Source organism: Pyxicephalus adspersus, chromosome 7 (assembly GCF_032062135.1).
Source record: "Pyxicephalus adspersus chromosome 7, UCB_Pads_2.0, whole genome shotgun sequence".
Lineage (NCBI taxonomy): Eukaryota > Metazoa > Chordata > Amphibia > Anura > Pyxicephalidae > Pyxicephalus > Pyxicephalus adspersus.
In genome coordinates, this window is record NC_092864.1 from 50017413 (window position 1) to 50032679 (window position 15267).

The following is a 15267-nucleotide window of genomic DNA, read 5'->3' on the forward strand; positions in this document are numbered from 1 at the left end:
TCTATACATCCGTGAATGTTGCGATTTCAGTGGTGAAAGCTGAGCTATGTTATGACTTGGTTAAAACGTTACTGCACCGAGAAAATGCAACTAGAGGATTTCAAATGTATTATTTGGTCATATTCGTAATTGTTGAAGATATGTAATTAGGGCCTGCATACTTGCAGTGATTGGTTGTAGGAGATTGGCACAACATTCACCAGAGAGGTGCTATCCTAGATCCAGAAAAGGATGCCAACATAAGACATATCAAAACAAAGTTGGTAACACTCATCTCTTAGTGGGCATTAGCGTAAACACATAATTTAGGATTTATTAAAAAACCTACAGGAGGTTTTTTTTCTTGCTGGTAAAGGTACTACATAGGTAAATGCATTCAATAATAAGAAAAAGGTGGTGTTGGCTTTAAGAAGCTGGAAAGAATCTTTTCCCCCCAAAACATTTTTTGTATATTGGTCCTGTTTTTCAGGTTTCCATTTTTTGTAACAAATAATTTTAGTACTTTCCAGTCCTAAGCTGTTTGCTGTATATAGAGGTTTTCAAAATGTTTGTGTCATTTGCGCTTAACCCTGTATAACCCTAAAATGGTATGTTGCTACTAAGATATTTTTTTTCAGGTGTCTTGAAAATACACAGGAGATTTAACTTTGAGAAGTTTGCCTTTTCCTCCTCAGCATGTATTTTTTTTTTTTTTTGCGTGTCTTCAATAGATCATTAGATTAAGATTTGAGTTCTTTGGAAATAAATGTAGTTACCATTTCATTATTTGCTAAGCAACCCATAATCCCTGCCTAAGCCTCATCTGCATTTTGCAGTTTGCAGAGAAAGCAGGCGATGGCTGAATGCAGGCTTCCTTTGGGAATACAGCGAATGTAATGAGCTTGATAGTCTGGTGGGCTCAATAAATCAAATAAAGGAAAACATTTCTCATTTCTGAATAAAAGCATTTATCACCCCGTGTTTATTCATTCATGGTCACAAGATTGATTGGCTGCTTGTATCATGGATATATATACCAAAGCATTTATTTTTATTTATTTAATTTTTTTTTCTTTTTTGTGTCCCCTCCCTTTCTCTTTTTTAGTGGGCAAGTTGAGGAAGCAGTGGCTGAAGGACAGCATTTCGGATGTTGGAATTGGTATGCTCCGGTCGGTCAAGAATTTCGTGGACCCCAATAACATCTTTGGCAACCGAAACCTTTTATAAACATGGCTATCTGTAATTCCATTTTTGCGTCCAGATGTTTTAATACTGTAAAGTTTATCCCACTATAGCAGCACGGTCAGGACAGGCTTTAAGACAGAGCTGAATCCTGTGATGAAGTGAGAGAGCGATAAAAACATTTGTTTTTTTTTTTATGTCAATCAAATGTCCTTTTGTTCCAATAGATTGTTGAGGAGCAGTCTTGCTAGTAATTGGCCTTGGCAGTCAGTATTAGGGGCACAGCTGTGCTTTGCCGACTGCTCCTGACCCTCCAGACATATGTTACATTAACGTGCCCCCGCTTGTCGGGGCTTGAACATTCACTTTGTCTCAGCCATGCTCTAAACCTAAAATGCATAGCATGCTGCTCTTAATAGCAAAATGGCAATTTCTTAAGCTAGTCAGGCAAGACATTGATTTATCGGGATCGGTTTTTGCAGGCCAGGGCCAATACTAGGAGTAAACAGTTTACTTTCTAACCAATTCAGACTAACTGTTACTACACAATAATAGCCATCTGTGTGCCAGACAATAATTGTTAACAATTAAGATAATACATAAAGCAGTGGTCTTCATTTATAATGTGTTTCAGTGCAAGAATACAGATAATTATTAGGTAGGCTCAAAAGTCGTTCCCTAAAACTCTGTTTAATATAGCAGTCCTTTTATAAATTCTGAGGTTTATTTACATGTCATCACATTCATTGCAAGTCTAAAAATAAAGAGTTTGATTATTCCTCATTGTGAGGCGGTAAATGGAGACAGGCAAATCATAACTTTACACCCCAGTGGCCAAGTTTGAATTCAGGGCCATTGGTTTATGGCACAACAACCATTTATCTAGCTTGCACAAAACAGAAATATCAATCTATATTTAGACATATCTTTGGTGGAAAACTATGGTTTTGGATGGACAGTTGGTTATATTGGTATTAGGGCTTAATTTATTAATGCCTCCCTTATTTTACTACCTAAAGCAATGCTCTACTGTAAAGAGTGTCTGAAAGACTTAGATTTGTCTTGCTCATCACAACCAGTAAGGTTCTTCCTCATGTTTTCTAAGTTCAAGTTGGAAAATAAAGATTCTGCTTCCAACATAAACTTTACCTTTTTTTACAACTGAAGAAGAAGTCCCCAAATTTCCAAAACAGGATTGTTAAAGTGGTATTTATAAAAGTGCCTGGAGGATATCTGTATTGGTTGACTCAAAGGCAAGTGACAACACCCATTACCATGCCTATTTTTAGAAAAAATGGATTTGTAAAGTGTGTCGTGTTGACCGTTTATTGAGGATGTAGTTTGTGTTGAAATTTGCATCCAAAGTTCATCAGAATAGGAAATGCTACACTAATGCCAACCTTGGTGCAATGCGTGTCAAAGACATCCCTAATTGCAAGTTATGCCTTCTGCATAAGATCTAATTAAAAATTCAAACGCTTGCTATGCACAATATTTAAACACTCCAGTACACAAATCTTTTCATTGGACTATATACACCCTGGCATTAAGGCTCACTATTTACAATACAATCTATGTAAAATCAACTTAAGGTCTACCAAAGCTATAGGTTAGTGTGTAATGGCATTGTTGAGCTTTAGACTGCTTACTTTTTTAAGTGAGTCTATTACAAAGGTATATTAGATGACAGAACCTTCCATTCTTTGAATTACCAGCCTTATGCTGGTCCTGGTACGCTTACATCACATGCTGCAAAGTTAGAAGGCCCAAAAATGGCTCCAGCTTTGTTAAGCAGCATGTGCGGCTGGCAATGAGCAGAAGCCTAAAGAAAAAGGTTGCAGCGGGTTTCAAATTGCTTTCACTCATGGTCAATGTATGTAAATCTACCACTTCTAGGCAGCTTTAAGGTTTAAAAAAAAGACATCTGGATGCTTTGGCAACAGTACTTTTTGTGTATTTGGTGTCTGAGCTTGAGGTTACATAAGGACTGGTAAACAAAACTTTAACTTGATAGCAATGCTATGCTAAGTGATTGGGCACTGCTGGGGTCTGCAGGCATTTGGCAAGCATTTAGACTAGATAAGCAGCTACATATGGTCATAGAAATATGCATACACAGTCTTACATGTCAAAGGTTTGATATTCTGTTCAGAAAGTCCTGTGATGCAGACTCTCTTGCTAGGTACCATAGCCAGAACCTGGATTTCTTGCCAGGGCACACACCACCCTGCTGATTTGTCATTGAAAAAGGAGCAGAGCACAATGCAATGGTGTTTGATTAGCTCCTAGTATTTCATTGCTGGCTCCTTCATGTTCTGATGGCCCACAGGAAGCTGATGTAAAAAATACAGCTAATTATTTTATCTGTAGTTGGGATGAAAGCCCCCATGTTGCCACCAGTATGTGCAGAGCCTTATTAACACATTATCCTGGATATAGAGTGGCCTTTTATAGGACAGTGGCAGGTTGAAAAGTTGTGATTTGTAAGAACTTCTCCATAAACGAGAAGCTCTGAGACATGTGGAGGGAAACAGGTTAGCTAATTCAGGATGCTTCCAATACGTCTCCTCCCTTTGCAATGCACTGCCTGGCAAACAGGCAGCCTTCTGAACTATTTAGTGGTACAGGCTTTTCATAATGTGTGGCTAGGATGCACAAAACGGCTGGTCCTCATTTCCTTGTCAGAGGGTGGCAGCTGCTCTGTGCCGGAGCATCCCTACCGAGACAACAAAGTGTGATTCTTGGAAGTGTCTGCAGAAACAGCTGTTCACTCTGCCTCCTAGTAGACTGTCTCTAGGGAGAGCAAGTACATTAACATCATCAACGTTTAAAGCAGAACTCCAGTCGGTACAAAATCATTTCTTAGGCTTTAAAACCTGGTATCTGCATTTGTGATATTTTCCAGTTTGAGCTGGAGCAGAGTTGAAGGTCATAAGTATACAGATCTGCTCTCTGCAGCCAAGAGTGTATGTCTGTTTTCTGCCTGGGTGTTTACTTTTAAGGAAAGGCTTATGCTCCCCCTCCCCACTTCAGCTGTTTTAATAAGGGGCAAGTTCTAAATGGACCCCGTCACCAACCAAAAACAAGGCAGGTAAAAACACAGGAGAATGCTTTCCCTTTAAATATTTATATTTTATTCACATGCAAAGTTTCTTTTGAGCTTTTCTAAAAATTGTGACTATTCCCATTTCATTATTTATGATATCTGATTTGGGACAGCAACAAACTTTTGTCTATATGAAACGTGCAGAAACATTTTTTATTGCACAACAGAAAATGCAATACTGCTCAGAATGTTAGAGGCTAAACTGGTGGCACATCTGCATTCGTTTTATCCCATTTCTACTTTACTACTTTATTTTGAACAGTTTGAAAGTTTAACACCGTCATGAGAACTTTGTCTTGTTTCTATGCCGCCATCTCTATATGAAAGTTGGGCAAGCTGGAGCAATCTTCTTTCCATACTTGCTAATATATTCTCCTTTAGTATGACCAGATACCCAGTGCTGGGAGAACTTAGGTGGGGTGTCGGTAACCTTGTAATATATTTGTCCACAAGGACAGCTCAGTCTCACTTTCCTTAATTCAAACCCTGAGCTCTAAGCTTGATATCTATTATCTGCTAATACAGATGGCAATTTTATAGATGGCCTTCTCCCATTATTGACAAGACTATTTTTTCACTTGTACTGGATCATACCTAGTTTTACAATTGCCAACCCCGGATCTGTCTGTCCTCCCAAACAGCAAAGAATGAATGCAGAGTGTTTTCCCACAGCCACACCACATTTGAGGGGGAAAAAAACAGTCCACTTCCAAAAATCTACATGTTCTTTCTTTGGTAGAGAATTGCTCTTTGTCCTACTACATGGCCTGAAAAAAATGCCTGGTCAATGCTATGCTGAGCTGATGTAGACACGCAGTGATTGACTTATTTAGTTCATATCTGAGGAGTTCAGAATACTGTTTTCTAATGGTGTGATCATTAGTTCATTGTGAAATTTTCAAGTTCATTTTTGTTACAATATTCGCTGGAAAGCTTTCATGCAGTTGTATTGTACCCTTAAAGCAGACCTGTGATGGGAAAGCAAATTGTAAAGCATTTACACTGGTTTACGAGCACTGTGCTCCCCTTAGTTTGCTGTAGAACACCTCTGAACCTCTAAAACACTGGGTGCTTGATAATGTAAATATTAAACTTCCTGCTCACTCCCCCCCTTCATCTGTCCTTCTTGTGAAAAGCAACCTTATTACCAAATGGGTAAGCTGCAAGGATTTAGGATGAGGCTAACAACCAAAAAGCTTGTCAGTCTTTGAAGGCAGGAGGCATCTGCTAACCAGTGTTTTATGACCTTACAATTTGTTTTAACTCAAAACTTTGCATTGTCTCAGATGCTAGATACAACTGGACCATATGCCTCTGTGTTCATATCTATGGTAAATCTAAATATGCCTTCTGATAAAGCTAGCTATAGATAGGAGGCACAAATGCTCACTCTTCTATTTGTGCTATAGGCTGCAACTTTCTGTTTGTAATTATGGGATACTTGCCTTTAAACCCTTAACCATTGCGGCAGTTTTATCAAGCAGTGAACTGGTTAAAATCCTAATCTAGCCCTACTATTTTTTGTACAGAAAAGCTAACATCCTCATATTGTCTGTTCAGTACAGAATTTATGACATAAAATTAATGCTTTCACCCAAGCGGCCTTTCTGTCTTTATTTTATTAGTTGTTTATGCTGGAATGAAAGCTTTATAGTTACTTTATGTAAGTCTTTTTTTTTATTGTTTTGACTCAATGTAAATAACACCAGGGCTCAAGGTTAGCAGTACGTAGTTTAAAATTGTCAAACCTTTACATATTATTAGGAACATTGCACATAGTGATGTAATATTTGCAGTAATATTTCCTGGTTATAAAGTGACCCTTTCAAAAATACTATTTTAATTGAAGAATAGTAATAGTTTATTTTGGGGAAGTGACATATTTGTGTTTTGTATAATCTAGAAGGACTAGTGTAAAATGTTCTTATTTTCTTTTAAAAGAATGTCCTGTAAAGCATTAACACAAACTTTTGCATCTGAACATTTTTATCCCATGTACCCATCTAGTTTCTCTATAGTTGTTGATGTCCTTAGTCTCCAATCCTGTCTGCATATGTAAATATGTAGACAAAAGTGTTCCATTATCCATGTATCTCTTCTCACTATAGCCTTATTTTCACATGTTGGAGCAAAACAAAAACCTTGCGGGTCATTAGAAGTGGTGGCTGCTCGCGGTGACTGTTCACTCACTGTACTGAATCGAGGAGCAGCATTGTTACCATGGGGTGCTCACCACTTGTTTGAAACATGGGACAGCTTCTCTCCCTATCTTTGTAACCTAGGAAGGAGGTGTTTTGGAATACATAGAGGATATCCGGGCAGGGTCCTCTCCTCCTTCTGTATCACTGTCTGTACCTCTTTGTCATTTGTAACCCCTATTTATTGTAAAGCAATGCATAATATGTTGATGATGTAAATCCTGTTTATTAATAATAATACCTGGGAATGGCTTCTAACCCTGGTTGAGATTTCAGTGTCATACAGGCAGAGTTTAAAAAAAAAATGTGTGGACTTGCAACAGTGGAGGGAGAATCAAAACATGTACATGCATGCACTGATCCCCCATCTTCAACATTTTAAAGTGGACCTTGCACCAACAATGCAAAGTTGCATTTTCCCAGACCCCCACCCACCCATACAAAAACTGCAGAATTTGCTAAAGACTGACATCAGCAGATCTTTGCTGGGTCCTGGTCCCTAATACCAGTTCACGTATTGTTTTTATACTTTGTGTCTGGATTTGCTTTTCATGCAAAGTTATACAGTAAATATGGAGTCACATGTACTCAACAAACTCTCTGCAAAAGAGCAAGCCCTATACTTGCCTTTCTGACAATCTGTGTACTTTAACACCATCACTTAATTTTTCCTTGTTATTTGACACTCGCTCTGGTTCATCCTGTCAGATTTTATGGCACTAGTACGTATTCAATATACTTAAAGTATACCAAAAAAAATCCAATGCATATCGGTATCCTAACATATGAAAAATTAAAACATTTGCCATTTCTACCTTCTTGGAAAACAAGTAGCTTAACTTCAGTTCTTTCTGATTCTATGACCTGGTCTATTTAAAACAGTCAGGCAAAAAAAAAAATATTTTTTTTCTTGTTCTAGGGCAGTAATTTACAAAGTTTTAAGTGCAAGAAACAGCATGGTGGCTAATTACCATTGTAAGGAGGTAATTAATGGCAGTTTATATGCTACCTTGCCAAATTAAAGAAGTCCCCAAGCCTGTGGCAGCAGTGTAAGGATCTGGGGTTGCTTCAGTTGCTCAGGTGTAGGTCCGCCAACAATATGTATTAATAAAAAGAGCTCAGCTGACTACCTGAATATACTGAATAAGCAGGTTTTTTCCCTCCCTGATGACACAAGCATGTTCCAAGATGACAATGCCAGGATTCATTTGCATTGCCCACCATGCCAGGAGGATCCTAACCCCATTAAGAATTCGGGATGTGCTGGAAAAGTTAATATTCAACAGCCCGAAACTCCCATACAAGATCTATAAATAAAGTACATAAGGTTATTAAAATGATACCATGACAAATAGATGCCATAATCAATGCTAAAGATGGTCTACCGAAATATGTGACCTTTTTGGGCCAGGGCGTGTATATTTCTCTTTTAACCAGAAGTCTGGTACATTTATGGTACATGACCATTCAGCTGTGCCAGTCTGGGAGGTCTAATCCAACAGCAGTGGTAAAACGGAGCAGATGTCTTAGGCGCCCCATGTCTCTGTTCTTTGTGAGGGACTATTGGAAGTGCCAGTATAAGCACAATGTTCAGCCTTCACAGTAGTATTGAGTCCCTCAGTTAAATATTAACACTGGCTTTTCCAATTGCTATTGAGTCTGTAGCTCTAATAGTTGCCATGCCAGCTGGTCAGTCTTTATCAGTCTTTCTTTCCTGATCTGTATTAGGAAAACAGCATAAAATATTAGTTGTTATAAGTAATTCATTCACATTCATTGTTCATAAAACAGAATCAGTTTGGCCATACTTAAAACTGTCTTTGAAGTTTATCGGAGTATCATAGCGTATCTGCTCTTTTGACATATGCAAAGGTTTATACCAATTTCCTGTTAAAAAATAAAAAAATCTACCTACACCGCAGATGGTCCCATTCACTAACACACAGATGTTACCAGAGAGCTGTTCAGGTTGACCACTAGTCTCTGGATGGAAATGGCCTTGAGTCGTAAATCTGTCCTCAGTCCTGGCTATAAAAACAAGAACTGGAGAGAGCCTTGTGCACTGATCAGAAGCTTCCATGTGTTACTACAGGCAGAAAGGTCAGCTCACGACCCTTCATCTTTGACAACCCATTTGTTCACAGACCTACATAGACGTTGTTACTTGGTCTTCATTTTGGTAATGACATTTAATTAATACCAGACTTATTAGCTGGCCTGGTGTTTTGTGGGGGGCCGAATAAACTTGGAATAATTAAACAAATAATACATGGTGAGATATGATAAGACAGTCTCTTGTGCCATGAATCTGTATGGGTGCTTAGATCATTCTTTCTCAACCTATTTACAACAGAGGAACCCCCTGCTATGTTTTTATATTTACAGTTCACAGTACATTATTGTTCTTAGTTGTAGGTATACATATAAGAATGTGGAATACCTAGCCTACGCTATGTGACATTATATTAGGTAATACCTATGAATAAAACAAAAGGGCCAAAAAAAGAAAATAAAAAAAAAATTGCTTAAGCCAACACACCATGCAATTTTTTTTCATTAGCTGGCCAATTATTTTGTATTTTTAATCACAATTGGGGCAAATGTTGATAAAAAAAAATTAACTTTTTTTGTGTTACATTTAATCATAAGATCCGCTTTAATCGTAAAATTGTTGGTAATTCAGATCAGTTTCCAAACATGTGGCTGGAATAATAAATACTTGAAGTCGATCAGAATGATAACCTCAGGAGAAGATCCCATAGTATTACATTGGTGGTTACCATAGGATTTCACCTTGCATGGGTAATTGGTGCAGTATCCTACTGTAATATGGTTTAAAGCTCCTTTTAGTTGGTAATTAGTTGAAGAGTGCCACCTTTACAATGGTATTCAGTGAAAAAAATCCCCCCTTTTAGGTGAGTGTAATGATCTACGTTGGTGGCCAGTAGAACTACCATATTATAATAGTAATTCATGGCAGAAGCTCTTTTTATTTTAAATTAGTGGTAAAACTACCCTCCAGACACTGTACATTGCCAAATAGGCAACCCCCAGCAACCACTTGAGGAACCCTATGGTTTCAAAATACTTGTGTAGATGCTTACAAAAGTAAGACTGCACAAAGTAAGCAAGGGCAAAATACATTGAACAATAGTGAACACATGATTTAAATGTGCTTCAATAATATATTCTTTTAGGACAATTGAGTACAGCCCACCACTTTATTTACTGTTCTTGATCCAGTAATCTTTGATGTGTCATGATGTACCTTGTGCACACCATGGTTACATGCAATCCAATAATTAAGCTGTACTCTGTTGGGCCGTTGGGAGCTACCATGAGTGCAACTTACCCATGGGAATGAATTGGGTCATGGCAATGCATTAGGATGAAAAAGTTGTGCGTTTTAGGAAAGGCTGTGTAGTGCTGGGCCGGGCTATACAGAAAAGCTCTCCAGCTGAAATAAAGAGTAAATATTTTAACGCATGGACTCAAAGTGGGGGGGATCAATTAGCCGTTCATTTCATATATTGTCACTGTGTAAATTTAGATCAGAACTCTATTTCTATGGATAAAGATGAAAAACAATATGGAACTAATAATGATACAGAAAAAGTATCTACTTTGTTTCTGCTGTTCATTGGTGCATAACGCATGGAAAATCCGGTCCACTACGCAACGACGTTTACTTCTGCACACAAGTTTACTTCATACCTTTCAAATGGACACTTCCGGATCTTTTGGCAGGGGTGAATATAGAGGCCTTGCCTTTTTCCTCCAATCTTTTAGATTTGTTGATTTGGTCATCTGTTTACTAAAAGGAAACCTTGGAATATGTATTGGTTGATATCTTTATGAAAATGCTTTGCTTGGATACAATACTTTGAGTCACTCACCTGGAACAAAATATGCATATTAAAGTAAAATCGGTGACCTGAAAAGTATAAAGCTATGGAATCAATACAACAACTAGCCAATCAATTAGCATTACCAGAAGATATCTCTAATGGTTGCTTCCTTGTACATTTAGTTCAGGTCTTATTAAAATCCTCTGCTGTCTCGGACCTTCGCTACCAGACATGCATGGAAATGAACTAATGCCTTACCTGTTTTTACCAGGGCCCAGGTGTCTTTAGTTCTGCTACTAAAGAAGCATTTTTGCACATACTATACTAATTAAGTTGGACAATGTTATCCCTCTAATAGACATCTAAATAATTATTGAGAAAATAAAGGATTACTGTAAAATACAAGCCAATGACTACATTGTTGTGTAAACATCTTGTTTGTATTTCTCTGAAATAATACCAGGAACATTAGTAAAACAAATACTAATTATATCATCTTGCACAGCAGTTGGCCTGCAGAAATCCAGCATTAATGGAGAAGTGAATACTAATTAATTCGGCATGCTGCGTGTGATGCAATGAATCAGCAGAGGGAATGAGGAGTGGATTCTTGGTTCTGTATTGTTCGGTACTTGATCCTGGGGTGCCAAATTCTGCAACATATTTCACCATAACTAAGGAAAATAAGAAAACAAGATTGATACACAACACAAACCACTGACACCACAAAATGTGATACACAATAAACTGAGATCAGTTTGACTAATTAATATTGTGATTCAAACCCATGTTGTGTGTTACAACTCGACACAGCCAATTTAGAAGGTTTCAGTCTACCCAACTAGAAAGAGAGAGAAAGAGAAATTGCTGGTTGTAAATGGGTTAGCACCAAAAGCCAGGTTTCCCTTTTGCAGGATTGCAAAACCATCCCCCACCTTCATTTGGCTGGGTTGATTCACTTACTGTACATCAGGGGTCATCAAACTTTTTTTGTCCACTAGGCCATTTCAGGGGTGAGCAGGAGCACACTAGGCCGGACTCTCTTGAGACTCAATTTTCAAAGCAACATACTATAACACTACCATGCTTTGTGGTGCATTGCAACTCCTGTGTGTTGGAGCTGTCTTCCAAAATGAATGGTGTGCTAACACACATAACGTGTTGCAATATCATAATGTATTACAAAGGTGTATTCTGCCCTAAATATAGATCCATCTTTGGTCCCGATTAAGTGTAAATGTGTGCTTGTAGTAAGGATAATGAGTGTCATGGCATTGACTTGACTTATTTGCTTATTTGAAAGATCTGCTGTGACCAATTTATCCAGCACAAGTGGTAATGGCACAATTCCTAAGTGTGAATAGGCCCTCAGAGAGTTAAAGCCCAACAGGGGTTCTAATTCTTTCCCACGCTGGACGTATACTTTAAAATAAATCTGTCATGTGCTATTTAGCCTCCTCACTATGGGCTGACCACCCCGTCTGGGAATGTTAGATCTTTCGCTGTCCCGCTGATGTTTTGACATCAGTGTTTTTGGAGCCTCTGACCTGGAACATGTATAATGCATTCCAGCACTTTCCTAATGCTTATATAAAAAATACTTGCAAATTTGTGACTCCCTAAAGCCAAACATAGTCAGACATGTAGCATTTTCAGAAAGAGAAAGCCCCTGTTTTTCCTCTTTAAAGCAGAACTAAGCAATAGGGTTGGTCTTTTATTGCAGAAGCGAGTGGCAATGTCCCAGTCCCTCCTGCAATAAAATTACCTTACCTGCCTGAACACAATTTTTTTACTTCAGTCTTCCTTCTTCTCCTTCTTGTTTTGATCTTGGGCCATATTGACTGACTGAGCCTGGGTGACGCAACTCCAGCAGGCATGCCGGAGTTCATTCAGAGAGCTGCAGGAGTTGTGAGGATGCCCTTAGCTTCCTAGTCATGAGCAGTTCAGCAATTTTTTTTTGAACGTTAAGGAGAGCGATCAGGCCAAGGAGGTTTCCTGGATTGTGTCCCACATCATCCCGGAATCTTCCTTTGTCCCAAATAAGTGCCAGGTCCCGCCATCTTGCCTCCTGTGCAGATGTTAGATCGGGTGACATAGCCTGCCGTAGGTGGGGAAAAAAGAGTGCCAATCTCATTCGGCACTTTGGTCATTTTCTTTTTTCCCCATTGAAGAAAAAGCTTCCTCTGCACATACCTGAAATCGGACATGCACAGAAGGGGCTGGGCTTGGGATACATACGTATCCCAAGAGGCTCTGCGTCCCATTCTGTCTTTATCGCTGCGGCCAAAAAGAGTGGCTGTACCCTTTTCGCTATTTAAAAAATGGTTTTAAAACCCTTTCCCCAAAAACAAGAAGGTCATTTTTACTTTATATAAAAGGGTTGTCTCCCCTTTTATGTAAGGTAAACATTTTAGTTTAGGTCTGCTTTAATTGACTGAATTAAGTTCTCTATTGCAAGTGAATATCCTATATTCCATTAGTAAATCAACACTACTGTGTCGTTCTGAATTCTCCGCTCGCCATAACACAGTTCGAGAAGGGTGCGTCAACACATTTTTTTCCCATTGAACCAAAAGATAACTCAGGATAGTTTCAACCCACAAAAAGCCTGCTGGACGTGTTCCCTTTAAGCACAGAAAACTCACAACACAAATTAGATTTTACTATCACTACTTTACGTGAATCTTTAAGACCAGGAAAGGGGAAAAAAGAAAGATGAATTGAGCTTTTATCCATAACATCCATTATAAGACGTAATGTATGCTGGCTGTGCACAGTCAGACTATTAGATGCATCGCAGGATTTTACTGACATTAAGGAGTCAGGACCACAGGAGCCCATAAGCCTGTAAGAGGGTTATTATTTACTGCAGGTAGATGGATCTGTTATCGTGCATGGCTTTTATGTTACAATAACAGATTAAATCAGAAATTAAACGTGCCATTGCTTCCTCTGTCAAAATGATCTCCTTCCTCCTGCCTATTAATCTCACTCACTAGCCAGCGCCTCTGTCTGTCCTTCTCATTGTAAATACATCTTCTCTGCCTCCCGACCTCTCAGACCTGCAATACAAGGTGTTAATATGAATCTCTTAGAGAAGAAAAGTGCTGTGACTGATCTGATATGAAACTTTCCAATGCATCAAGGAAATGGATAGAGTTAAAATAAAGCATTTTATTATCAGGGTTTCTAGAAGAAGACAATGCATTATCTGAACCAGAAGCGAAGATGACTGAGCGATAACAACAATGTACTATTCACACCAAGAAAATTATAGATATCTCTCTGATAATGTCAGCAACATTACCAGCATACAGGTAATATCAGGATATTAAAGAATAAAATGTGATTTTTATCCCAGAGTTTGCAGTATAAGATGCATCGTTGGATTCAGGGATTCAGAACCTAAACCCCACCTAAGGGTAACCCATTGTTAATCGATTGTTTAAAAATGGGAGAAGAATAGGTTGGCTGGAGGTAGCATTAATTTGGTGGGAAGCGAATCATGGTGGCAGCATATGAATCTCAAATCTGAATTAATGCCTGATCATCAGCAGTAAGATTCATACCAAACCTTGTGCGGACAGTTTCTGACAAGCTCTGTCTTTGATGTGATGCATCTCTCTTGTGGTATTCCTCTACATTACTGTGACCAAAGCTGGATACTAAATGATTTACAATGATTATACATTTTAAATGGTGCTTCTCTTAAAGCAGTTGTGCGAAAGGCGCTGGGAAACGCTTGATTCTATGTCAATCTTGGTCACATATCTTATGTGTGATTTTATATTGTCCAAATAAAGCATTGGTAATTTTGTTGTACCAGGACAGTCCCATTAATTTTGTTTGGATTTAGCTTTTTTCACCATATGCCTAGAAATCAATAAAAACCCTGCAAGCAAAAATGCTTTTAAAGGGGCTAACATACAGCAGCTTTAACAAAACCTATGCTTTATTCCATACAAGTTGACTTTAACCCCTATCTCCTCTACAGCAGCACATACTCATCTTTCCTTGGCTCCATTTGGGCTGCCAATAGGGGAATCCACCATGTATAAGCCAGGAATTACATGAGCCATGAATGTTCCATTTCTTATAGTTCTGTTGCTCGGTGGCAGGCCCAGTATACCCTATCTGGAGGCACCCCTATATTTTTTGTTCCCAGCAGTTGAATGGAATAATAGAGAACCAAAGAATATGCTGGTAAGTGTATGCTTCTGGGAGGAGGGGTTTAAAGTAAAAATTATGTTTTCACCTGCAATGGCAAGGAACGGGTTTGCTTTAAATTAGAACTGATCTGCATATTTGTCCCATGTCTGATACTCAGAGAGTATCAAAGCAAAAGATTTTTTGCATGACAGCTATATAACTAATGTTTTTCAGAAGAACATCAGCAGTGGTAGACTCCACATTTTTACATTTTGACACCTATTATTAATACACCACCAATACCTAAATCTCTCTTTCTCCGGTGCTCTCTTCCAACTGACTATACCGTAGGGCAGAGATCATTTTTTATTTTCAATGCTGAATGTTGAAATGCGAAAGGAGTTAAGGCACCTAGCACAGACCCAACAATGATCCCAATCCAGCGCAGAAAAGTATCATAGTGACATATTTATGCAGGGTCACCCCTAGAACAATCAGATTGGACCTGATTTTACGGTCACCATAGATTATAACCAGAGGTTCACTCTTGTATCACTGCACCATAGTTTTAACCATCCATCACTATCCTTGCTAGGGTACCTCTAGCTGTGGATCTTAGATTGCCTTAATTAATTCAGTTGCTTTTTAAAATAATATCTGGTTAAAACAGTTGTAAAAATGCCATAGTTAAGGTTAGCAATATATGGACAGGCTATCACTTTTCAGTAGCTTTTTATCTACTATCCGAAGCAAAAACTGCATGCATCCTGCCCAAGTCCCTTTAACCCATAGGGCCACCTGTATA

General features: G+C 38.5%; 1 protein-coding gene across 1 annotated transcript in view; it reads left to right on the forward strand.

Annotated features, from left to right (window-relative positions):
• AGPS (alkylglycerone phosphate synthase) overlaps window positions 1-5865 on the forward strand; it is a 106907-nt gene extending 101042 nt beyond the window's left edge. Inside the window, exon 20 of the mRNA XM_072418386.1 lies at window positions 1085-5865. Coding sequence (XP_072274487.1) covers window positions 1085-1206 — 122 coding nt within the window. The 3' untranslated portion in view covers window positions 1207-5865. The remainder of the gene's footprint in view (window positions 1-1084) is intronic.
• The last annotated feature ends 9402 nt before the right edge of the window (window positions 5866-15267 follow it).